Source organism: Cryptomeria japonica, chromosome 6 (genome assembly GCF_030272615.1).
Source record: "Cryptomeria japonica chromosome 6, Sugi_1.0, whole genome shotgun sequence".
In the NCBI taxonomy this organism is placed as follows: Eukaryota; Viridiplantae; Streptophyta; class Pinopsida; order Cupressales; family Cupressaceae; genus Cryptomeria; species Cryptomeria japonica.
The window spans coordinates 427,461,310-427,489,062 of NC_081410.1; the positions used below are offsets into that span (position 1 = coordinate 427,461,310).

The 27,753-nt window shown below is 36.3% G+C and overlaps 1 protein-coding gene across 5 annotated transcripts in view; it reads right to left on the reverse strand.

The window, feature by feature from the left end:
- LOC131042997 (uncharacterized) overlaps positions 1-27,753 on the reverse strand; it is a 64,809-nt gene that overhangs the window by 20,680 nt on the left and 16,376 nt on the right. For all 5 annotated transcript variants that reach the window (XM_057976347.2, XM_057976348.2, XM_057976349.2 and 2 more), the window contains 2 exons: positions 20,767-20,850; positions 20,023-20,550 (listed from right to left, as the gene is read on the reverse strand). In XM_057976347.2, the coding sequence (XP_057832330.2) occupies positions 20,023-20,550; positions 20,767-20,850 (612 nt within the window). The remainder of the gene's footprint in view (positions 1-20,022; positions 20,551-20,766; positions 20,851-27,753) is intronic.

The window sequence follows — 27,753 nt, forward strand, 5'->3', positions numbered from 1 at the left end:
ACCTAGAATTTGCATTTTAACTCCTAGAGATCTGAAACCACTCTCAAACATCCTGCCAATATATACATGAAATATAACTTAAAGTGTCCTTTCTTATACTTAAATGTTATATTTCATGTATATATTCTGATGAAGATAATGAGACTGACTTGAAACCCTACAAACCTATTTTCACCAAGAAACAATGCCAAATGAATGAAAAAAGTAAATAAAAACACTTTAATAGCTTACTAGGCATGTTTTCTGGGTTGCGCGAGTCCAGGCGAAAGACTCACGAGTCCAAGTGAAAGACTCGCACGAGTCCAGGTGAAAGACCAAGGACTCGCCAGGACTTGTCTCGCGAGTCCTTGGCGAGTCGACTGGGCCCGCCAATGGACTTGCGAGTGCGTGGCGAGTCCACGAGTTTTAAAACTATGGCTCAAACAGAGGTAATATAATAGAAAAATTTTAAAATAGAAAAGAGAATAGAAAACTCAACATGCAACCAATGGCATGAGAAAGAGAAAAACATCATTTCTATATTTGCTACAAGGATAAATTACTAACAAAACAAACTGCCCAAGATGAGATCACAACCTAATTGTCAGGTGATTTGTTGCCAAGATATCACCTAACAAAGGAAGTGGAGTCAGTGTAAGCTTAGGCCATACTACATTTTCCTGGAATGTACTTGAAGTAAAATAGACAGCAGCTAACCACAAACATGAGAATGATTCAAAACTACAATGGGAAACAAGCAGAAAATGCATTGGTCTTACAAATTGGTTATTTTTGAGAAACTGTAAGCAAAAGAATATCAACTTGTCCTCAAAATTATTAGCAGAACATAAACAGGTAAAAGACACGAATAAACAAAGAACCAAACTGTACGTAAAAACAGTTGAAATATTTGATAAGAATACATTAAAAGATCCAACTTGGCTACAACCTACATCACTCTACCGAAGACAAAGGATATTGCAAGCCTACAAATGGAGAACCAACTCAATAAGACATGGAAGTATTCCAAGAAAACAATATATCAACACTATGGTGAGCCCAATCTCAACCATTGGAAAAAAAAAAAATTTAAAAATCAAAGTTTTATTGACGACGTAATCAAGTCCCCATATATTACTGTAATACCCAAAAAGTCATATGGGCAACAAGTGCTCACATGGATGAAAATACTGGACTGACTCTTTTCCAACAAATTTGAGAACTGTCACCATAATCTAGCACATGAAATTTAAAAATCACCATTTTCAAAGTTGGAATGACTTATTGAAAACTTGCGTTAAAATATTTTAAATTACATGGAGATTAGAGTTCTAAACTTCCCTAGTTTGTAATTTTTATGACCAGTTATTTTCTGGAAAAACTGCTTAAATTTTTTTGACAAACATCATTACATGTTTACTGGTACTAGAAAGAAAGTGTGTCACAAGGAGATATCGATACATAGCATTTTTCACAAGGCATCCAAGAAATCAAGCTGAAGCAAAGATGCTATTTGATAATTGAACTGCAAGCATGGTGAAGTTTTTGCATGAGCAGATCATCACCCAAGTTTGTATCCCTTGACAATCATAACGTGTGACAAAAGTGCCTATTTTATTTATGAAATAATTCATTAGCTAACTAGTGAGTAAGAATTTTTCGTTCATAACGCACTATTGCCCACAGGCTGATTGGAAGATTGAGGTCATGAATAAATTCCTAAGCTGTTACCTAAATTAATGTGGCATGGAGAAGAATGATTTGAGGGAGATAATGGAATCTGTTCTCAGCCAATGTGACAACATAAACACCCCCATTGGCCATACCCCCTTCCAGCTTAACTAAGGGAAAGAGGCAATCCTACCCATGGAACTTGTATAGAAGCTAAGGTTTACAATTGAGGAAAATCTTGATGACCCCAAGAGTTTGCAAGAGTGCCCTATAGAACTCACCAAGATGATTGAGAAGAGATCGCTTCATTAGTTTATACTCTTAACACTCTTAATGATATTTGCCAATGGCTCTCATGTTCCTTGTGATGTTAACTGAAGTGACCATTCTAAAAAAGTTGAAAATCGGCCAGAAAATCAATAATGAACAAATTTTCCTAAAATAGTCCAATATCACCTACTAGAAAATGAAGCCACCACAAATCCCACCACACAAGATGAAAATTTCATAGAAGATTTAAGAGACAAAATTGCATGGCATGATTTTTTTTTAAAGCCTCCAAAAGAAAAACCTTGGTGATCATAATATTCTCAATTTTTAAATCACAACAAGAAGAGTTAGTAATATCCTTAGTTAATATGGCTTTCAGTCTTGCTCACTAAAAGAGAGAGCATGAACAATGCATTAATAAGGAGGTATTTTCCACACTGTGTCAAATTATAATATTTATATCAGGGCTCAACTTTGTAATTTTTCAGTGAAACTCATTAACCATTTTCATGAATAATTGTTCCCATGAACCCATCTCTTATCAAATAGAATGGTCCACTTAGTATTCGTCGCATCTAGGTAATGCTAAAGAGGCTCTATAATGTTTCATGACACACAATACTTGCTGAAGGTTTTGCAAAAGGGGTAGCAAGCTAAGTGGGCTTCATCTTAGGAAAAATTACATAGTTAAGTGTACTTGAGTCAAAGTACTACTAAGATGGGTGACCTCCTAAGAAGTCCTAATGCTTCATCCCTATGAGCATCACCTAAATGAAATGAGTGTTAAGTGGACCATTCATTCCCATGTGAGGTGGACTCATGTGAACCACTACTCATATTTAAAAAAAGGGTCAATGAGTTTCCTTCAAAAAATATGTAGTTGAATACTTATATAATATCATAAGACTAATGCATCCATATAAAAGACCTTGATGTTCATCGTTGAAATGGCAATAAAGTGTTACATACCTTCTTATTCAAACCACTTCCAAACCAAAGTATACAAGGTGTCAAAAAAAGTATCATAGGAAACTCGAAGAAACAATATCCCCATTATGAGGTGAATTTACTTTGAGATGGAGATTCAAGTTTTTTTCATAGCCTCGTGAACTAAGCAAGAAAGATAATTTATTCTCATTGTGGTGTTTACATCTACATTATTATTTGGCGAACTTGAATGCTCTTTGTTTTCACCCACCTTAACCAGCTAGTACTTATATCACTCAAATCACATTGTAGTTAGATTTGAGCCACTCAACATGCTTGCTAGTTCTCCTTACCATCAAAAGTTATACATCTTTTTGATATTAAGTTTGATTGGTTGTAAGCTTCAACCACTGGAATTTGAAAACCCCAACACAACACCCCATGCCATCCCAATATGGTGTCTACTTGCTTGTTAGGAAAAGATATATGTGCACCCAATTTGTAATCACAAACAACAAGACCATGTAGCAAATGTAAGTTGAGCTTCTAATCAATCATGTTCAAAAGAACCAACAAGACCATGTAGCAAAAGATATCTTTGCACCCTATTTGTAATCACAAGAAACAAGACCATGTAGCAAATGTGAGTTGATCTTTTAATTAATAATATTCAACTTTTAAAATCATGTTCAAAAGAACCAACATTATAAGTTTTATTTAAACCAACCAATATGCAATATTATGGGACCTATATAGCTAAAAGGGAATACAATCCACCTATTTTATTGTGTTTTTCTTTTGAACATGTCAGGAAAGGAAAATGGACTATTGTAGAAAAATGGCAATGGATGCCATCAACATAGGATTCATGTTGTGCCAATTTTAGAAGCCACTTGGGTAAATTCTAGTTCATTGTTAGTCATTTGAATACCATCGCGTCTAAAAGGCTAAACCAATAACCAAGTATTAAAGACTCAAACACAGTGGCATATCACCTTTCTCAATACAAGAAAATTTGGGCATAAATTATAGAAGCTAAAAAAGTTTGCACACAGCCCGCACGGGTAGGTGAGTTGGCTTGGGCGGTGGGTTTGCTCCCCATCGATCTCGAGTTCGACTCCCTCCCGGATTTAAGAGGGAGGACTAGTTGCGGGCTTCAGATTCTCCCCCTAGGGGACTAGTCTCACCTTAGTTCGCCCCTTCCTAACCCCAACTTGGCAATAAAGTAAGCCCAAGGTAAGGCAGGTTGGGCTGCTGGACTGGGTCGCAGGGATACCCCTAGCATAATGTTGGTGTATGTTTTATCATCTACCAAACATTAGAATAAAGTACCCAAAGATAATTTATCCTCTCTTAAAAAATCACCGCGTATGCTAAGATTGCTAGAAGATCATATGGTGATTCCAAGGTTTCTTTAGTCAAGTCTTGATGTGTGGATAAGCTCAATGGGCATTGTGATATGCTGGTAATACACAAAGGGACTTATGCTTGGATTGTTCAATTCACAATGAAGGTTTAAACAATGAAGCTCTACCATTTGGGACTTGGATCATGAAAAAACTGAAAAGGAGACAAGGGTTTAGAAATCCTAATCTATTCCTAGGAATTCAAGAGACAGTATTGATTCGGTGAACTCAATAAACCACACTTTTGTTCCACCTCACTTAAGACAACTTACACAAAGTGGATGCAATCTTCAAGGGATGTGCTTATGATCGGAAGTTAAGCATACACAAAGAAAAGCTCAAACTAACTTTGCACAATGAATGAAAATCATCCATTCACCAAAAGTATGAGCGGAGAAACACCATAAGCCAATACTTATCAGATCTTTCATTCATTTAACATACATGAAATAAAATCTAAACTATTTGGTGGAAGAAATTGAAAACCTTGCTTAATCACTCAAACAATAAGGATTACAAAGCCTTAAGAGAAAGCACACAAGTAATGTATTATCTGGAAATGACCTTCTTGCACCAATATTTCAAAAAAAACCTAACACTCTCCAAATGAGAGGAGGCAACCTTATATAGTAGTCAATAAATTATGAAAGGCCGAGATCGAACAATGATCAAGGGCTCAGATTAAAAGTTCAAAACCCTAATTAGGGTTTCCCAAAACTAACTACCCCTCGACCAATGAGAAAATTACATTTGGGGACACTTGTCCTTCTTGCTAAATATGAACCAATAATAAAAATAGAAGGTTGTTGCATTGTGAAGTGTGCCCTCTAGAAGCTTTTGTGGATAAGTCAAGTTCATTGAATTTGGATATGTTGACTTGGAACAATCTGATTGGTTGGAAGATGACGAGGCGCCATCTCAGCGTGTTGGATGTCCTCCTTGAATTCTCCAATTTGTGTGAAGAAACTGTCTAAATATGGAAATTTGTTTCTTCTTGTCACCATCTAATTCTGATTGGGAGCTTGTCTTTAATCTTTCAAGAGATGAAATCCTTCAAGTCGTCGAAAATCCTTAAGTCCGAGGACTTTTCTTTCTTGATGCCTTGAGATTCTTTCAAGTGCCTTGAATTTGGAGAAGAATTCCTTTGTAAAGTATTTCTCATACTTAGTAAAATTTTGGCCATCTCTATGCTCGGATGAACCTTGCTTGTAGACTTGTCTTTAATTTTGAATTTGGCTTGAAACTCTATTTGTGTTTTCTACGATGATCTCGCCTTAGCTCTCATCCAAAACCTGCAAAACCAAAAGAAATTAAGTTAGAATCCTCATTTTGAGCGTGAATTTTGAATTTGGTGGCTAAGTATATCATGATTTTAACTCTTTCTCCAATACTTAGCCTTAAAATGGGGTTTCTCAACACTTGGATATTCTGGAAATCTCAAGAGAAACTGCTGAAAATAACCAAACTCAGGGAGCTGCATGTCTGATTTCAATCGAGAATCAGAACTAAGTCCAAGACAACTTGATTGGGATCATACTGACTTGTTCACAAGGCAGAAAATGAGAAAGAAAAGAAGGAAAATCTGTTGGATTCATTCTTTCTCCTTGAAAACTTTGAAGAAAAACCAGGTTGAGAACCCAATACTCTGCCCATAAAATCCATTTTCACCTTTGGAAGATTGAGGAAGAAGGGAAAAGAAGCTGCCAAGGAGGTAAAATCAGAAGTTTAACTCGGAAAATTATTGAATTTGCCCTCCAATCAATCAAGGTTCTTCCAAAATCTGTGTGCAAACTCGTGGAAAATGGTTGAAAACTCAGGACTTATACTTGAAATTCTCTTGAAATCTTCTTTCAACCTACAAAACTCTTAAAAATTCTCTCAAAATGTCCTTCACCTGCATAAAACTTCTTAAAAACTCTCTCCACTTGCTACCCAAAATTCGAACTCCATGTGAGAAAATGAAAGAATGAATTGTATTTGTATTGGAGTTCGAATTCTTCATTTAGAAACATAGAAGATCTTCTAAAATTTGTTTCTAATTTGTCCTTTATATATCGAACTTGGACATTCAGTTAATGAGCTCAATTTGAATCACTTAAGAAAGTTATGATTTCTAAAATGGAAGTTTCTATTTTGGATTTCAGTCCATGATTTGAACTTAATCTTTAATTTTCCCACTTCAAAAACTTTCTAAATTTGCCTTAGTTCGAACTTAATCAAGATCTTTGCTGATAGTATGAGGGAATATTCTTTTACTCCAAATTTAGCATGTTTCTTTGAGGGCTGACTTTGTCTATTTTGTTTCCCTTTGCAAAATGTTGCTGTCTCCACACACTTCAAGGCGGACTTGAATTGCTTCTCTCCCTCTTCTCCTTGCACATGGCGGACTTTGTGAGTTTCTTTCTCCATCATGGGGTGGACTTCATCAAATTTAGGAACTTTGGAGGGCGGACTTCATGGAGCTTGTGCACCTTCTCCATTGCTTTAGGGAAGACCTTATCAACTTGTTGTACTTCAGCTTGTAGGGGAAGGGCGGACTTTGCTGAAGTTAGGCACCATAGACCTGCAGGTTAGGCGGACTTGATTGATGTCATGCACCTTGATTTGAAGGAGGGCGGACTTTGAGATACTTAGGCACCAAATGATATCCTCTTGAGCGGACTTTGCTTGATCCATGCACCATTACTTATCACCTTGGGCGGACTTCCATGAGTTTGTGTACCATCATGTTAACTTTGCAACCATTCCTAGGGAAGACTTTGAGAAGGTCATGACCATGCTTCCCTTCCATGAGGGCGGACTTTGTTCTTTTCATGCACCACTCAATGCATAGTGGGCGGACTGCACCAAAACTCATGGCGGACTTTGTTTATCTTATGCACCTTAGGAGGGCGGACTTTATCATCTTTGTGCACTTTCCCCATCATCTATGGGGCGGACTTGGCCTGATGTATGACCCTTTGGAGGATGGTCTTCAACATCTGCCTGCACTTTCAACTTCATGGTAGGGTGGACTTCGTCAATCTCATGACCCACCTCACCTTTCCCAAGGTGGACTTTGCTAACTTTGTGCACCAACACCAAGGCAGACTTGGTGGATCTCATGAACCACAACCTTGACTAAGGGCGGACTTTCTTGATTGTCAGGAACCACATGATCAAAACTCGAAATTTCCATAACTTGTGCAATTTTTACCGGATCGCCTTGAAATTTGAAAACTGTGCTTCAATCATTCACTGAATTCCTTGAGATTCCTAAAATTTAGGAGATTAGCTTTTTGGGTCAAAACTTGGATTTTGGAGGAATTTGACGATTATTTTCAGTGCATCTTGGAGCCAATAATGCAAACCCTAGATCCACTTTCTAAAAATAGAAAAAGCAAGGTTCCCTAAAAAATAGGAAAAAACTTTTTAAAAATAGCCATTTCGGGGATCGTTCTCAAAATGCCAAAAACGAAACTTCCTAAAAAATAGGAAAAAGCAAAAAAGCAAAACTTTCTAAAAATAGAAAGTTGTCCAAATTAGCTCAAATCAATTGCAATCTTCGTCCTTTGGGCTTTCTAGACACAATGATGACGTTTAGGCTCTGTTCTAACCATGTCTTGCGCACACTGACTCATAATGTTCAAAACTCAGGTCGCTCAAAACAAACAAACTTTGGCAATACCAATGCAGGAAGGTCACAAGGCCCTAACAAAGACCCTAGAAAGCAGGAAAAAAGGAGTGTCCCCATTTGCAATGGGGCGATGTGTGAAAAAGGTCAAACACGTAACAAAAGAAAAAAAGTTTGCACACATATAGTACTATGCTTCTATTATTTTATTTCATTCAATACATTTGCATATTTATAAGAGTTTTTATCTCCTAAGTCATAGGAGAACTAGTATAACCTCCCATGACCATTTCTTACTATAGACAAGTTATTCTAACAACTTGCATATTACAATCTCGCACAATAATTCTTCACACATCATATTCTAATATTTAAACTAACAAACTATAACAAAAATTCCTAAGAATATAATATTCCTAACATCCATAATAAATATGTGAGTGCTACTACAACTCACTTTACCTCATGAACTAGAAACAGAATTGTATGGTTATGCATACTGCTATCTAAATCTTGTTGCACATGATCACCTACATATGAGAACCTATTGCGCTTTCACTTTCAGTGAACTTATCATTGGTCAATCACAGTTCCAAGAATTTTAGCAATCAAAATATCTTTGTTCAACTGCTCTCTTATAAAACTATTTGCAATATCAATGATGTCCAGATTCTTCTCTTTTCAAACTTTAGCAAGGAAATGTTTAATGTTCTCAATTGTAGCCATTGTTGTTGAGCATTGCCACTTGATCTTTAATAGCATAGGAAACTGCCACTGCCACTAGAAGTTACTCTTGACTTTATTCAATTTGACACATAGTTTTGTCACTAATACAGTTTCATGACCCCATCACTAGTGACTGATGAGAAGTCGCTAAATATATAACCTCTTGTGCCTCTACATGCAATTGGTTTGCTACTTAGCAAATTTTACTTTAAAGCTCAACTTTAGAATGCCCCCCCCCTCGACCCCGCCCCACAACAAGATGCATGCCACATATAAGTGATAGTGTGTCCAATTACAATCTAGGCAATTTTTATTTGTTATATATGTTTTTTGACACTTTTATATTTTGACGCAACATACTTTTGATGACTTGACAATTAATGACTCATGAAAATAAACCTTGTTCTAAACAAAAAGAATACATCTTAATTTTGACTTGCTTTGCCAACATACAATATTTTAAGACACTAAACTAACAATGACTAAACAATAAATTATAATGATAGTTTAACTTTAATCTAAAAGATATCATTAGGCACTTAATCTACAAACATAAGACTTTACAAATCTCAATCGAAATAATTCTATGGTCTATTGTTGCATTGCATGAGAGAATGATGTACATTATGCTCAAATCTTCCTTCTACTAGAATAGTAATTTTCACTGCAAAGTTATCTTTATACAATGCAACCTGGAGCATATAATTTGTGTATATCTACAAGCATTTTTTTCTTCTAGTATACACGTCTCTCATGCATCTTGCACAAAATAAACAAGGCAAACAAGTGAAAAGGGATTTGAAAATATCTTCTAAAGGAATAGTAGTCTTTAGTAAGAAATCATGCTTCCTCTTCTCAATACCACCCAGCAGGTCATCATTTCTTACCACAATAAAATCCAAACATGCAGCAACAAATTCTTCTTCAATGTACCAAAAATCTTCATAGAAATTACCTTCAATATAAGATCTTGATAATCATGCTTCAAGCACAATACCTTGAGCCAACACTTCCATGCCAATATCAGCAAGAATATTTGCTATTATTATTTAATTGCTGCACCTTGAGATTACAATCACATCCCTCATTTTCTATGCAAAACTGCTCTCTCGTGATGCAAAATATATCCAAAAAGTTTTTGGGTTTTGTTTTTGAATTTTCATTTGTCGTTAAGTATTGAGAAAGAAATCAAATTTACTGAACTGACAATAAAAGAGATTTTTGAACACCCAACTCTGATACCATATAAGAAAAATTGGGCATAAATTATAAAAGCTGAAAAATCTTGCAGACATATAATAGTATGCTTATATTATTTTATTTCATTGAATACATTTGCATATTTATAGGATTTTTATCTCCTAAATCATACTTGTATATTACAATCCTATACAATAATTCTTCACACATGATATTCTAATATTTAAAATAAAAAACCATACCAAAGATTCCTAATAATATAATATTCCTAGCTGTTGTTTTTTGTAGCTAGGTCGGATCCCTTCTAGGGGCCGACCTACTACACAAATGTCAAGTGGCCTGTCGGCCTTGACATTTAGATATCTCAGTAGCTTATATCCAATATAGGGCAGGCCCTATCTGAGCGTACTATTCATGTAATTGTAAATTGCAAATAGGGCATGACCTATTTAATGTAACTTGTAAATTAAATTTGTATCTTGGCGCCAAATATGTTTTAGGCCGACCAAGACAGTTAAGTGTATGAGGCATATAAATTAAAGGTGACTTGAAGTCACAACACATCATCTCATCAAGCGATCATATCTCTGCCATATGTGAATTATCAACAGTGATCTGCACAAGACAAGTTATCCTTAGCAGCGAATCTGATCATATTGGTGAAGTGTATCCCCTATGCAATGAGCGAACTTATCTCAGGCAAATCACATTGCAAGCCTGTCAAGACTGCCGAATCTGCTTTTCTCAGTCAGTGAATATCATCAGGGATTAGCAAATTATATTCTGGAAATTCGTCCAAGTTCAGATCAGAACTGAGTTGCAGATAAGTGTGTACTTTGATGATTATATGTTGTGCCCTAGCTGGGCTAATTTGTAATCTGTTCCTGCCCTTGAAATATATTGGATCTGATATATTGTTGCTGGGTTTTTCACCTCCAAGAGGGAGGTTTTCCCAGGGTATCACTGTGTTATGTGTGCATTTTGTGTTTTCTGTTTCTAACTGTCAATCTGATTGCTAAAATTAACACTAACACTCATTATAAATGAGTTGTTACAACTCACTTTACCCCATTCATTCACACATTATTATTCTAATCCATGTGAACACCAACATAGAGAGCTGATCTAGACACACAGTTAAGGGAGGGAATCAAAACAAAATTCAATCCTTCTTCTACCATGAGTCCTTATCCATATGAAACTAACAACAATGAATCACAAATAACATTAGTAAACACCATAGAGAAACTCATATATAGCCAAATGTTTGTATATATTATATCTATGTCAATGGTGATACATGTATAGCTCAATGGCTTAAAATGAGAGCAAACAACTCTATACTCGATCCAACATCTCCCCTATGATGTATTCTAACTCCCTCTCTAATAAGGTCTTTCCACATACATATATATATATATATATATATATATATATATATATATATATATATATATTGTAATGTCCCCTTTTTAGCAAACATGGAATTCTGGATGACTAGCCTATCATTCCTGACCCTCGTAGGCTAATGAGGATGGTTAGAGGGTCTTTTGAGGATTGTTTCATCTCCAACATTCAAAAATTTATGGATTTGGCCTTCATTCGATATCATTTGGACTCCGTTTGCCATACTTTACTATTTATAGTAAGTCAAAAGCAATAGAGATGGACCCTTTCTATTTTTAGGAAGTGTATCTGGTCACATGGGGAATTATGAGGAGAGACTCCTATTTCAGATGGCATGATAAAATGTTGTGTAATTAGGGAGATATTAATATTTTTGTGGCCTGAATAATATTAAATCATTAAATGATTAATAATAAAGTTATAAATTAACTTTATAATAAATCACTGAAGTGAGGGTCTTGGCATCATGAAGAAGGGGACCAAATATTAATTAATGTGAGAGCTCATTTTCCAAAGTTGGAGCCCATTATTATTAATTGAAAAGTTATATCAATTTTAATGTTATTAAATGCTTTTATGGGGAAATTCGAACTAGATGAAGAAGATATAAAAGGGCTTCATGGAGAGAAAACGATTCATTCTTTGGCATTTTTGATAAACTTCTTTCTGAGAGCATTGAGACGAGGGTTTTTGCGTTTCAGCTTGATTAGCCATTGGAGAACGGACAATCTTCAGTGTGCGACCATTTGAGGGAGTGAAATATCTTCTGAATTTGGTCTACAGGAGGGCTTCACATCAGGAGTCCATTTGGAGCTTACAGGTGAAGAATCAACATAGGGTTTTGAAGCAATTTGAAGGTATATCTATTGCAGACCTATGTTTTCATCATTGGCAGCCATTATCAATCAGATTCCAAGCTTTATTTGCTGCTACAGTACCCGTGAATAGTGATGCTACAGTAACCGTGAACAGTAATTGCTACAGTACCTTCCTCTTGGCGAGGGTTTTAGAGAATACTTATTTGCAGATCATAAGTTTGAAGATTATTGTTGAAGAATATTTGAGTGTTGGATGTGCATCATTCTTCTTCAGCACGTGGGGTTCTATAGTTGCTTCCAGAGGTATTTGACTTCAGTCATCCGGGTACGAAGATTAAAAAAATTTCAATCTTTGTTTGTAGAGCTGAAGTAAATATATTGAAATATTGCATGTTAATGTAATCTAAAACAAAGTGTATCAGATCTGATATAATGGTAATAAAAATTCATTTGAAGGGTTGAATTTTTATTATTTGTTTGTGCAAGTTATCGGTTATCATTTCTATGTATTGGTATATGTTTTGGAATTGCAAATCATTGAAATACAAACGAAACAAACACATATACACTCAGAAATCAGAACTTAAGCATTGCAGGCCAACAATTTGACGAAATGTCAAAAGGTCAAAACTGAGTTTTTGGAGCAGAACTGGTAAGGGTTCTGTTGTGACGTTTTCACACATCGCCCCATTGCAAATGGGGACCCATGTTTTTTGTTTTTTGCTCGTTTTCGCTTTGCTTTTTCTAGGGTTTTGTTAGTTTGTTAGTTGTCTGGATTTAGGGTCAAGCCTTAGGGTTTTAATTACCGTCTTTTCGGACCAAAATCCAGTCATTTTTGAGGGCTTTTGAGTTTCCTTTTCTAGAATGCAAATTTTGAATGAAATGAATTCGCCAGAATGGTCTAATTTTCAATTGGAATGTTGATGTAGAGCTTAAATTTGTCTAAGTGTTGAAGATGAAATGTGAATTTTTGTCCAATTGAATATTTTTGACCAAATTTTGACTTTTTTGAATTTTGATCCTAGGCATTTCAAATGATTTGTTTTTGCCTTGTGAAGTGATAAAATGTGTAAAATCATGTTATTTTGGCCTGTAGGAGCAAAATCGCTCCTGTCCCTCAGTGAAGGACGGGAGCTCGTTTTCAAATATTTTACTATTCCTGCAGGGTCAAGATGAATTACGAATTGGAAGTGATGGAGAAAGGCGAGATCTTTCCATTGAATATAAATTGAAGATTTTCATGAGCACAGAAATGCCTCCAGGGGAAAGATCGCTCCTGTCCCTCAGTGAAGGACCGGAGCTACAAATTCAATTTCGCCTTGTCCTTGCAAGATTTTAACGTCTTGACGATGTGAGAAGGTCCAAAGAGGTACATTTTATCAAATGAATATAACTTGAAGCGCTGTCGGGGAAATCAATAGGGTGGCAAGTCCGGCTTGAGTGAGGCCCTGATCCTGAAATTTGGCTAAGTCTGGAATGTCCTGATCCTGGAATTTGACTAAGTCTGGAAACTGAAAAAACCTCCAAAAACTAGATTTTGCAATATAACTCCTGGAGGTCTGAAACCACTCTCAAACATCCTGAAAGTATATATGGAATATAACTTAAAGTATAAGAAAGAAGAAACATAGAAGGAAATGTCACTTATACTTAAATGTTATATTCCATTAAAATTGTCCTGATCGAGAGTGCGAAAAGTCAAATTTCGCTCGTGTCCTCTCCAAGGGACCAAGGCGAATCGCTCGTGTCCCTCACCAAGGGACCAGAGCGAAAATGCTTAGTTAGGCCATTCCTGACCTTGTTTGGACGAATCGAGACATCAAAGGCATGGTGAAGGACGAAATGAGCATGATAGAGCATCCAGACTTGATCAAAAACAATAAGATGATGAAGTTTTGCCTAGAGGGTCAAATTCGCTCCTGTCCCTCACTGAAGGACTAGACCGAAATTCTTCATAAGGTACGATCTAGGCAAAGATCAAGCAAATTTTATGTTCGAAGGCAAGAAAGGAGCTCAATCGAACCCGTTGAAGACAAATTGAAGATTATCAAACGTCAACAAAGGACCAAAATGCTTAAGTTCGCTCCTGTCCCTCAGGAAGGGACCAGAGCGATTTTTGTTGTAGATGATTTTCTCGCCAAATTTCAACCGATCTCAAGGCATGAATGAATGAAAGGGGGCATTGCGAATCCGTTGAATATAATTTTCGAAGGTGATGAAGTGAAATGAGGCCCACAAGAGCAAAATCGCTCCTGTCCCTCTCCAAGGGACCAGGGCGAGGTACCTTGTAGCTCTCGTCCCTCTCCCAGGGACCAAAGCGATTTCCTTCATTAGACAGAATCCAGGCAAATGTCAAGACAAGTGTACGTTCAAAAGCAAGGAAGAACATGAGATGGACGCATTGAATACAAAATGAAGATTTTTTGGACGTCCACAAAGGTCCTAAATGTCTAGTTCGCTCCTGTCCCTCAGGAAGGGACCAGAGCGATTTTTGATATAATTGATTTTCTTGCAAAGTTACAAACAATGTCAAGGCATGAACGAATGGAGTGAAGAAAGACGAATCCGTTGAATATAGACTTGGAACCTGACAAAGTGAGATAAAGGCTACAAAAGGAGGATCGCTCCTGTCCCTCTCCAAGGGACCAGGGCGATACAATGGAGATGTTACTTCCTATGCAAGTTCAAGGTCGATCCAAGTCAAGACGAGGTGGCGAGGGACATTTCAAGGCGTCTTTAGCAAGCACAAACATTAAAAGGTCGTCACAATGATGAAATTCGCATCCTAGGACATAGATCGCTCCTGTCCCTCTCCAAGGGACCAGGGCGATGTTAGATGCATTGGTCATTTTGTGCAAGATTTACGTAAGAACAAGATTTCATAAGGTAATGCAAGGTCTAAGGCATCGTTTGAAGATAACATACAAGAGTTTTGAACGTCCAAACATTGCTAATCAAGGTAAAAAGCTCACATCGCTCCTGTCCTTTGGACAAGGACCAGGGCGATCCTATCAAGAGCACTCATGTTCCGTCAAAACCAAGACAAGGCAAAGATAGGCATGGTCAAGGACGTCCTTTGGAAGACAATGAATGAAGAACAAAGATCAAAAGTTTGCAAATTTGAGCCAAGACACTAGGATCGCTCCTGTCCCTCAGGAAGGGACCAGGGCGATATTACATCCAAAGGCACTCATTCACACATGCAAGTCAATCTAACTCAAAGGACCCAGCTAAAATGGCGATTTGGACGTAAGGATGAAGACCTTGGACGTAAAAATTGCAAGAATCATGACCAAATTGATGGATCGCTCCTGTCCCTCAGTCAGGGACCAGGGCGATGAGGTACGTATCTTCTCACCTTTTCATTTTTGCGCTTAAAACACATTTTTTAAATTTATTTAAATGCTAGAAAAAAAAAATCGATATTTAATTAAAAGCATTTAAATAGCGCATGGTATGTATTTATTAATTATTTTTTGCCTTTGTAAAAAATCGAAATTTATTAATTAAAAATAAAGGCATTTAATAATTAATTATTAATTTAATAAAAAAAACAAAAGGAGCGCTAAGGTTATGAGGTCGGCCTTGTTATTGATGTAAAAATCGTTTTAATTGCTTAATTTTTCCAAAGTCGGCCTAAGCAAATTAAGGTGTGAGCGCTATAAAAGGAGAGTGGAAGATTTCATTTTCACATCATCATTTTATCCTTCTACATGCGAATTAAGGAAGACAAGGGAGAAGTGCGATTTGGAGTTTACTAATAAAGGTGGTGCGATATCTTGGAGAAGGCAAAAGAGGAGCGAATTTCATACAAAGGAAGGGCGAAATTATCATTCAAGAAGAGGAGCGAATTCAATCAAAGGTGGTGCGAAACTACTATCCAAAGGAGAGGCGAACTTGAAGTTTCCATTTGAGCGAAGTTGCCTAGGACGTCAAAGACATATCAAAGATGGCGAAATTGCTAACTTGAAGAGGAAATCACGTCCAAGACTTGAAGGGTGGCGAAGTTGATAAGAGGAACGTTCTTTTGAAGATCACATCAAGACTATCGAATTTCAAATTTTGCCTAGGCGAATTCCTTTATTTTGCATTTTAGAGTTAAGCTCTCAAAGAGGTATGACGATATGGATTTATTGTCTTGATTTTGAATTGTTCATCGTCATTTCCTTAATTTTGAATTTTGGAATTTTGTTTTGCCTTAGCTCAATCTTTTTTAGGAAATGATTAATAAAGGACTTATCATTAAGTTTCCTAAAATTTGCTCTCTAATTTATGTTATGTATTGCAAAATCATGTTACTAATTTTGAAATGTTGTGTAGGCGTCAAATGGAGGTCTCTTCAAGGAAAATCAAGCCGGATCAAGGACGGTCTTCGCCAGGACGATCAAGCCAAGACATGGGCGACCTCTTTCAATCCAGCGTTCCAAGGCGAGGTACATCGTCATCCTGCACATCAAGGACAAAAGGAGTTAGAACAAGAGTTAATTAAAGATAGCCCCTCAACGACATCAAATTGAATATCTAGCAAGCTTCAAGTGTCAGATGAGGTGGCGTCCTAGTCATCATTTCTCCAATCAGTGAAGTCCATCTCAGCATGTCCAGATTCAATGTACTTAACTCATGGAAGGTGGCACAAACTCCGATGTACCTACCCCGGCTATCCATTGGTCGATTTTTCTAAAAGGGACATGTGTCCAAGCAATACAATTATTTCATTGGTTAAGCATTAAATGTTATGTAATGGTTGTAACAAACCCTAATTAGGGTTTTCATTGTAAAATCTTGGCCATTGATCTTGAGTTGATCTAAGCCATCAAATTGTATTGTGGGCACTATATAAGCCCAGGCATTTCATTTTGTAAAGGCTAATAATTGAAGAGAATTAGAGAGAGATAGTATAGAAATAGTTGAAAGTAGTTAGTAGATAGAGAGTAGAATAGGAGGACAAGGCAAGAAATTGTTGCCATTGATTGTACACAAACTCCATTTTCATTGAAGTAATGGTGAAATATGTCGTTTTCTTGCAATTTGCATGGTTTCTTGTTAAGTCTTCAATCTTAGATGGTAGATGATTAGATGAATGGAGGAAATGTGATTAATTGATGATGGAATTCGTATATCCATACTACTAGCAGTTTGTTGATTGCAGACTTGCCTTGCGTAGTCAACTGGATCATTCAGCCTAAGCTCAATTTCAAATTGTTGCCTCTTCATTGATATGCATCAACTTGGATGGTATCTATGCCTGCGGTGATGATTTGAACATCATAAAGCTTCCTTAGAAGATCGCACTAGCCTTGTGTAGATGTTCCATTGATGTCAAAACAAGACCTAGTTAGAGTTTCATCAAAAATCAAATCATTGCTCCTACATTCTTAGTATTAGGATTAGATCCTCTCTTCGCCCTTATCCTTTTTCCATTTTTTTTATCTAAGTTAGTAAGAGCCTGTGTCCAGCAAAGCAGATCGGAAGTTCAATGTAAGTCCCCTTGTGATTCCAGCAAATCACATCATACCACTGGAGCTTGTCCACACGTAGAGACCCTACATCAAAGAACCTTGGAGTCTACCTAACTGATCCTTTATGCGAATCTTCAGCAGTTAGAGACTATTTTCTCAAGAGAGGATAAGATGCCTATTGGTATTTTATTCTGTGTATGATTGTGTACAAAATACACGTCAATAGGTTCCTACATATATAGTGTAAAGAATTATATCAGCTTCCAGAAGATTGGCTACAAATCTGCCACATATCTCATGTAAATAAACATGTGTACCATGTAAAAACAGACAAATGTCCTTGTCTCCATGATTTGAGGCATGTTCAGCAGTCCATCTGTCCTCCTGATGCATGGTCTATTTTGACATTCCACTCAACTACATTTTGCAGCCCTTTGCTCCTCTTACAATAACTCACTGATCACTGGCATTGTGCAAACTTCACCTTCTTTTAGATTATCATCGATTTTTTAATGTCCTCTATTGGCACTCTTCCAAAAAGGTGAAAAGGTGAAGTAGTGTCAACATGCTTACAAAGAAATTCAATTTAAAGGGGTGCAAATGGATGGATTATAAAAAGGTTTCTCCAAACTTACATGATTAATGGCAACCAATTACATCTTAAAATTTTATGTTATTCCAAACAGATTGTGAAATTGACAAAGAATACCTCAAGTAAACAACGGCTCAAAAGCCTAACTATTCAATATCACCTTGCCACTAGCATATGGAAGAGGAGATCTTGGGCAAGGGGTCAACAAAAGAAATGTAATTGATGGGTTAAACCAAGCACTAATGTTAATTTGCTTAGTAACTAGCCTTGCCTCAAATTTGTTTGATGAAAAATTTGGGATCCTTTTCATATAGTTCCCATAGTTGCAAAATACTCATTCCCTTAACCCATATTGAACAAATGGTTATGACAATTCTTTAAGCTTGCCTCTTGCATCTATGACTACTATTCATTGCATTGACTAACTAATGTTGAATATAGTGGTTATGGCTACTAGATGATGTTGTCCATTTTTTAATTGCTCTCATCTGTTTATTGCATTTACGAGGAATATGACCAGGAAATTGTAGTATTGATACCAGGAAGCGGTACTCAATAGACTCATCAAATTTCAAGAATTAAATTTGCTATATGTAAGGGCAAGTATTCAGAAGTCTTTTCAAATTTCATTGTTTCGGCATAATGTTTAGAATTAGATGTAACTTGCTCCATGATATTAAGTTAAAACTGTTCTATTTGCAGTCATAACAAATACTTTTTCAAATGCTACAAAGGAAAACAAATGTTATCACTAATTATACCCGAATGCTAAGAAACTTTATGTTACCATTGAGGGTGGCAAATATAATCGATGGCCTGAACCATTACTTTGCATAACCATAGGACAGATGCATATATTAGATGGCCTGAACCACCATTTTACACTAATGCCTTCAACCAGTATATGTGAGTACCAAAGTGACTTTACTACAAAATTAACTGCTAAAAAAATGACATGAATGAATTTTCATGAAATATGCCTATAGTTATCTTGATCAAATAAGGAATGGACATCTCCTATAGTAATAGCGTTGAATTGTCTCAAATGAAATTGGTACATATGCTTGTGTGCCCTTGCATATTGGCACAGTAGGGAGCTACTTTTTCATAAAAAGAGATATTATAAGATCAATACACTAAGGAAAAACTAGCATATTCCATTTGTTCAAATTGAAATCACAAATGCCAGTCTAGAGGAGGATTCCATAACCAAAATAGGTAGGGATAGTTGCAATTTTCCTTACACTGATTTATCAAATAACATAACTATTTTCTGCAAGTGAATGGGTGCCAACCTACTTAAGCATCCATATAGAATATGAACCTTGAAATATTAACTATAGATAAATCTAATATGTGCATAGATATTCAATAGAACAGAAAGAAAATCGGTCATTTTCTGAACGGAAATTGTTAACTGCTTTGTTGACGTAAGCTACCTTTGACAGAAATCAAAAACATTCGAAGGACAGTACACTTTTTTAAGTAATTATTCATAATATTTATTGGGAAAAGCAGAATGTGTGGCAAACATGGTCAGGTTAATAGAAATACAAACCATTTTGAGTTATGCAGAGATGCATAGAGATGACAGTAATTTAACTGAAATAGACGTTCTAATTCAGAAGCCCATAATGAGATGTATGCAACTAAAAACAACTCACAAGCATATGAATGTTTTTATTTTAATCAAATTAAAAGTTATAACATGACCAGAGCTCAGTGCTTCATACATAAACACTTAAAATCATCGCCATGGGTATTTCCAGACAGTTAATTGTTTTTCCACAAATGGATAATGTTTTATAAAATGCTTGCAGAACAATGCCAGTTAATGCTTTTACTTATGTAATGTACAGCAACCAAGTACATTGCTGATTTTCGCATATACTTAGAATACAATTTTTCCTAATCACACTTAACATATAAAATTAAATAAGAATAGTGCACTTACAGACATTGTTGTTCTCATGCCCATCTGCTGATCGACGTTTGAAGGATAGTTTTAATAATGAAGCCTTTTTCTTGGAGGATGGTGGACCAGGACTTAATGATCTTTTCTTTTCAATTAAGCCCACATTGGGAATCAAGCATGGCAAGCAAGATGCATTTAATTGAACACCACAATAGTCAACTACTTTTTCTTCCTCGCATTCTGAACCAACTGTGAATTCTGTCAATACATGGGAATTTCCTTCAGAAAATCCTAAAACTTTGTTCTTTCCATTTTTTATTTCTTTTGGTATAGTAAGATCGCTATTGGTATTTTGCCTTTCATCAACATCATTTTGTCCATGAAAATCGCTTGCTTCATCAACTGCATTAACCTCTTGACATGGCAAATTTTCACTCAATAGCTCACCCAATTTTAGTCCTTTTTCACCAGAGGTCAAAATTATGTGGTTATCACATAGACTATGTCGAGGAGTTACATTGGCGCTGTTTGGGTGACTCAAATTGTTGCACGTTGAAGACAAAAAGTCTGCATACCATACAGGCAAAAAACTTTATAATAATTTTTTTTTAATAAAACCAACATGTACACAAGGAACGTAAGATATTTTCAAATTTGCATAATGTATGAAGTTATAGTCAGCCAAACTAAATATTATTGTAATGTGTATGATATGGACCTATCTGTAACTGTAAAACACAGTAAACTGACAGGTGGTAATAAAGTATATATAGTATATATTACCTCCATGGCAACTTAAGAAGTCTTCATCACAGTCTGACTCTAAGTGTGTTGCAGGATCAAACCATGTTTCTTCCTTTATTTCAACTTCACGAATTAAAAAAATGCACGAAGGTTGGTTAGAAAATGTGCATATGCTTGAGACTAATCAGTTACTATATGTACACTATATCAAATACGAAAATACAGGAAGTCAATGTTAACCATTCCGATACTCCCCACTGAACACTAAACATTTCTTAAGTCTATTTCATTTAAAAAACTAACATGTAGATATGAAAGAAAAGAATTGAAGGATGAAGGCATCCACAAATTCAAATTGGCCTATAGAAAAAGTATGTTTCTGCAAGCATGACTTGTGAAAAGAATATATATATCTAATCTAAAGGGAGAACTATGCAAGTTAGAGAATCTATACAAATTTCAGCAATATAATGGCACATAACACAAAAGATTGGAAACCCTTACAAGAAAAATCCAACAAACGATAGCAGCACATTGATTATATTAGCTAACAAAGTTTGGAATACAATAAGAATGAATTCGTGCTACAGGAGAACTTTAACCCTATAAGCAACCAGCAACATGTACCTGTCATACAAAAAACCATAACAAAAAAAATGGGCTCAATCGCATGCTCAGATCAGAAGTTATGGCCCTTGGAAGTTGGACTATTTTTTGGCACGAGTATTTTGCTCTAGGGTGCCAAAGAGCTATTTACGACCATTTTTTGAGCATCATTTATTAGTGGTAAAGGGGAAGGTGGTAAGTCATGCAAAAGGAGGGAAAGCAAAATTTAAAGGAAGATTTGGAGAGATAGAAGACAGAAGGCTACAAAAACTAGTGGAAAGAAGTTGCAATGTGTTTCAGCCTATGAGGAAGCTGTAATGTATTATGGAAACAATATTTTCCTATGAGAAATTTGTGTTTTGTGTGTTGTGTGATTCACCCCTATATCAGGTGCTATCAAAGCAGAAGTTCCTGAGTGTGTAAGCAAATCACCAAACACTAGTCAATTTGCACAAGGACTTGTGGTTGTGAGTTTGTGGGAAAAGTGATCAAAATGCTTCCATGAAGAAACCGAGGTGGTGGAAGAAATATTGTTGTACTAGAAGAGGGTTTGAGAGCCCTAGAAGAACAAGTTCAGATACTACAAGAGAAGCTACATAAAGGGTTTGAGCCAAGAAGAAGAGATGAAAGTGAAGACTAAGTTGAAGAAACGCATTTTCAAGAAGAACAAGATGTGGTAGAAGATCCTAAACAAGTCAAATTGTTTAAGCCAACCTCCAAGGTTGGAAAAAGGCCAAACATTGAAGTTTATACATTTTTTGGAAGTCTTCACCTAGAAGAGTTGATCAATTGGATAAATGATATGAAGAAATACTAAACATTGCTCATTGAGGCAAGGCTCTATGGCCCTTTGGCAACCATGCAATCTAATATGAATGTGGATGTTTCCTTTCCAAGTACTTGCAGTACTAAGACTGAAGAAGGATGGAGAATGGAGAATGTGTACTAACTCTTGAGCCATCAACAAGATTATGATCAAGTATGGATTTCCATTGCCAAGAAGGGATGACATAATGAATTGCTTGAGTGGAGCCAAGTACTTCAGAAAGATAGATTTGAAGAGTGGATATCATCAGATCCAAATCAAAGGTGAGAAGTGGAAGACAACCTTCAAAACCAAGGAGGGACTGTATGAATAGTTAGTCATGCCATTTGGGCTAACCAATGCACTGAACACATTCATGAAACGCATGAACAAGGTATTGAAAGAATTTTTGGATGAAATTGCCATTATATATTTGGATGACATTTTAATTTTAAGGACTTCGTAGGAGCACTTGGTGCATATTCGAAAAGTTTTTGAGAAGCTAAGAAAGAAGTCATTGATTAACTTAAAGAAATGCAATTTTGTGAAGGAGTTGATATATACTTGGATTTGTTGTCTCAATTGAGAGTCTTAAGATAGATCCAGAGAAACTGAGGGCTATCATTGAATGTTATACACCAAGGAGTGTTATAAAGGTAAGATAATTTCATGGTCTAGCAAGTTTTTACAAAAATTTATTAAGAATTTTAGTATTATTTGTACACCCCTAACTAAAACAATGAGCGGGGATAGAAAAGAGTTTAAGTGGACAATGAAAGTAGCCAAAAGTTTTGGTATGTTAAAGAAAAAAGTCACAAAGCAACTTGTTTTAGCACTTCCCAATTTTAATATGGTCTTTCAGGTAGATTGTGATGCTAGTGGTAGTGCCATAGGAGCTGTTTTATATAATTATCATTAGGCATCTTAATAGTCAAGGAAAGTTAAATCAAAGGCATTTAATATGGGTTGTTTTTTGCAGAGCTATACTTTTGTTTTGAAGTGCAAGAGTGGAAGGTCAAACAAAGTTGCAAATGCCTTAAGTAGAAAGCACAATTTGTTTACACACATGAAGATAGAAGTCGTTAGGTTTGATAAACTCGAGAGTTTGTATCCTAAAGATCCAAACTTTGCAAAGGCTTGGAGAGTTTTCTTGGAACCTGTTACTTTGGTTGGGACAAAAAGGTTGGATTTTTTAAATCAATATGAAATGTTTAGAGTGTTGAGTTTTATACTTTCAAATTAATGTAAAACTCAGAAATTAGAATTTATTTTCTAATTAGTTGTTTGTTGTAGAATTTAGAGATTTCTAGAATTAGGCATAACATAGAAATGAACAAATAAGAACAAAACACAATTACCCTGGGAAAACCTCCTAGGAGGAAAAACCCAGCCAGAAAAGATCCTCAGATCTGATTATGGATTAGATTCAATATTCTGATTACAATACTTATCTCAAGTGCTTGTCGAGGTCTGAGATGTTCACTCTTGGGGCTGATGAAATCTTCAACAAGTCTGCATTTTCACAAGCATTAGATCTGCTCCTTTAGCACACCAATCAGCAATCAGATTCATAGACTGGATCTGCACTTTTAGTGCATCTTAGGTCTGCACTTATGCTTGAAACTGATCAGTAACCCTAGCGCTTTAATTCAAGAACAGTTCACACTCCTTTATGACAGTATGTACTTGATATTGGCACCTTCAATGGCAGGTATGATTCGCATAAGTTCCTTCTTCAGCCTTCGCATTAAGCAGATGTATATTTCGCATCATTAGGCAGATGTATATTTCACAAGGAGGATATTTGTCGATTGTGTAGAATGAGGTGAAGATGCCCTTTATTTATATGGAGTGCAAATGCCAAAGACTAATTGAGTCGGCCTTTACTTAATTGGTGGCTTTTAATTATTAACATTTCTTTTTACCAAAATGCCTTATTAGAATAGGGTCGGCCCTATTTATGGGAGCACGCTATCTTGAGTGTGGCGTGAAGATTTAGGAAGTGCCGTGAGAGAGGGCCCAGCCCTACACACTGAAGGAGGGGCCAGACCTTTGGGCAGATTCCAATGTTGCCTAAGGCAATTGGAATCCGCCATTCCTACCTAATTATAATCAACACTCCCTCTTAATTAGGGAGGAGAAAACGTAATCATAATCTTCCATCTTGCACACAAGCAAAGAATGGATTACATAATCAGAATATTGTAGTCTTCCATCTTGCGCACAAGCATATAATGGAACTACATAATATAATCTTCCAGCTCGCACACAAGCATAGACTAGATCCACCTTACATTGCCCGCAGAGGGTGGAGAGGACCTTTTCTACTATCTTACATTGCCCACAGAGGATGGTTAACAATTACTCTTCTCCCTGAGAAGAATACAATACCACCTTACATTGCCCGCAGAAGGTGATTTGATACAACACAATGTATCATTGAGGTTGAGACTCCCTCTCAATCAGGGTTTCATTTTCCAAAACACCGAGTCTATCTCTGAAGTACACAAACTTCACTTTGGACAGAGGCTTGGTAAGAATATCTGCAACTTGCTCATCGGTGCTGACATACTTCAGCTGAATGGTGCCTCTTTGCACAATATCTCGAATGAAGTGATAATGAGTTTCCACATGTTTTGACCTGTCATGAAACACTTAATTGATAGACTTTTGATACAACTCTGATTATCACAACGAATAACTGTAGGATCCCAAGGCTGACCAAACAGCCCAGCAAGAAGCTTACGAAGCCAGACTGCTTCTCTAGAAGCTACGCTTGCTGCAATATACTCAACTTCAGCAGTACTTAGTGCAATTGAGGATTGTTTTCTACAAGCCCAAGAGATCACTGCGGATCCTAAGCTAAAGCAAATGCCGGAAGTATTTTTCCTATCTTTGACACTTCCAGCCCAATTTGCATCTGAATAACCTTCCAAGGTTATTGAAGTGTTAAGTGGATACTTCAGCCCATAACCAACTGTGCCTTGCAAGTATCTTAGGATGTGCTTGGTTGCAACAAGATGAACATGTTTGGGCATGCTCATGAACTAGCTGAGAGCATTCACTGCAAAGCATATGTCTGGTCTAGTATTAACTAGATACATCAGTGATCCAATCAACTGCTTGTACTCCGATGGATCTGCAAAATCAGAATTAGCTGCAGAAACACTTAACTTCTTTAAGTTAGATTCCATAGGAGTAGACATAGGTTTACAATCCATCATTCTAAATCTTTTCAAAATATCAATAGTATACTTTCTTTGACTTAGAAAAATTTCGTTAGATCTTTGCCATACTTCTAGACCTAGAAAATAATGCATTAGACCTAAGTCCTTCATTTCAAATTCTGAAGCTAGTTCTTTCTTACATCTAATGATAAGTTCATCTTTACCAGTAAGAAATAAATCATCCACATATAGAACTAGAATTAGCATTTCATCATTGGATAACTTAAAGTAGATGTTAGAATCAGCATCATTTTTACAAAATCATAAACTTAACAAGTATTTATCAATTCTTTCATACCAAGCACGAGGGGCCTGTTTGAGACCATACAGGGCTTTCTTCAATCTGAACACATGAGTTACTCTATCCTGAATCTCATAACCCTCAGGTTGTTCAATATAGACTTCTTCGTCAATGACACCATTAAGGAAGGCAATCTTAACATCCATTTGATGTAACTTCCAACCTCTAGCAGCAGTAATAGCTATTATAGTTCTAATAAAGGTATATCTAGAAACATGAGCAAATGTTTCTTCATAATCTATGCCTTCCTTTTGGAAAAACCACGAGCTACAAATCTAGCCTTATATTTTTCAATACTACCATTAGCATTATGTTTAATTTTAAATAACCATTTAGAGGAAACAACAGATTTACCTTTGGGTCTGGGCACAATGTCCCAAACATCATTCTTGATGACTGACTGATATTCTTCATCCATAGCAAGCTTCCAGGCATGATGGTTCAAGGCTTCTTCAACATTGCAAGGTTCAAATTCAATGAGATTGCACATCAATGCAACGTAGTTGGAGAATACTTGAGATCTCTTGGTTTCTCGGAAGGTGCCACTGGGAGCAGCAAATCTTTTGGCTTCTTGAATGGTGCTTCTTACCCAAAGTGGCCTCTTTTTGGTAACAACAATGTCACTAGGTATGTCAGTGGGATTCATAGGCTCTGGTGGATCATTATGTTCTTCTTGAGGTGGAGGTTCAACAGGCTCCCTCTGAATCTTAGGGTTAGTATCAACATTCATATCTTGATTGTCATTAGCGTCATCAATAACGGAAGAACCTTTTGATTTCTTAAAAAGAAATCTCTTCTTCAAAAGTAACATCCCTACTTACCTCAACATACCTTTGACCAGGAATATAGATCCTAAAGGCCTTGGAGGATTCACTGTATCCGACTAGCATGCCTTTCTTCCCAACGGGCTCCAACTTGGTTCGCTTTTCCTGGGGCATATGAACATAAACAGGACTTCCAAAAATTCTGAGGTGACTGATGTCCGGTTTGGATCCTATGAAGGCTTCTTCAGGAGTCATGTTCTTTAGAACACGGTGAGGACATCTATTCTAAATATATACCGCTATTCTAGAAGCCTCAGCCCATAGAAAGGTTTGCAAATCTTGATCATGAATCATAGCCTTTGTAGCCTCAACAATAGTTCTATTCTTTCTTTCAGCAACTCCGTTTTGCTGAGGATTGTATGGAACACAAAACTCCCTTTTAATTCCTGACTCAACACAAAAATCATAAAAGCTACCAAAGGTATACTCATCTCCATTGTCAGATCTTAAACATTTAATTCTTTTACCAGAGGAGTTTTCAGCCAATGCCTTCAACTTTTTAAATTTACTTAAGACTTCATCAGATTCTTTAGATTTCAGGAAGTAGATCCAAGTTTTCCTAGAGAAATCATCTATGAAGATTACGTAATAAAGAAATCCACTAGGAGATGCTATAGACATAGGACCACATAAATCAGAGTGAACAAGTTCTAGTTTATCTTTAGCTCTATTTTCACTTTTATGAAAAGGGCTTTTAACGTTTTTACCTATAGCACAACCTTTGCAAGTATTATTATGAATTTAACTGAGTTTAGGCATACCTTTGACTAACTTTTCAAAAGAGGGAAGTGTTTGATAGTGTAAGTGTCCAAGTCTTCTATGTCATAGCTCACAGGATTCGGGAGCCTCATTAATGAGGGCTTGAACAGGGTTAGTGGAGAGCTTATATAAACTATCATATCTATTACCAATTACATGAGCAAATTTAAAACTAGATTTCTTAGGCCAAGCAAGTACTTTTCCCTCAGAAAATGCAATTTGATAACCTTTATCTTCTAGAGCAGAAATGGAGATTAAATTTCTTTTAATTCCAAGAACAAATAATATGTCACTAAGGTGAAGTGAAATACCAGAGTCTAAATTTAAAGTAGTGCCAGAACCTCTAACCGAATATCGAGCATCATCACCAATTACCACATGAAGACTGGTATCCTTTTCTACTAAGTCTGAAAGATGATCACGGTAGCCTGTGATGTGTTTGGAAGCATCACTATCAATCAGCCATGTATTACTGTTTGTGGGTATGCTGCTTGATAGGGCAGA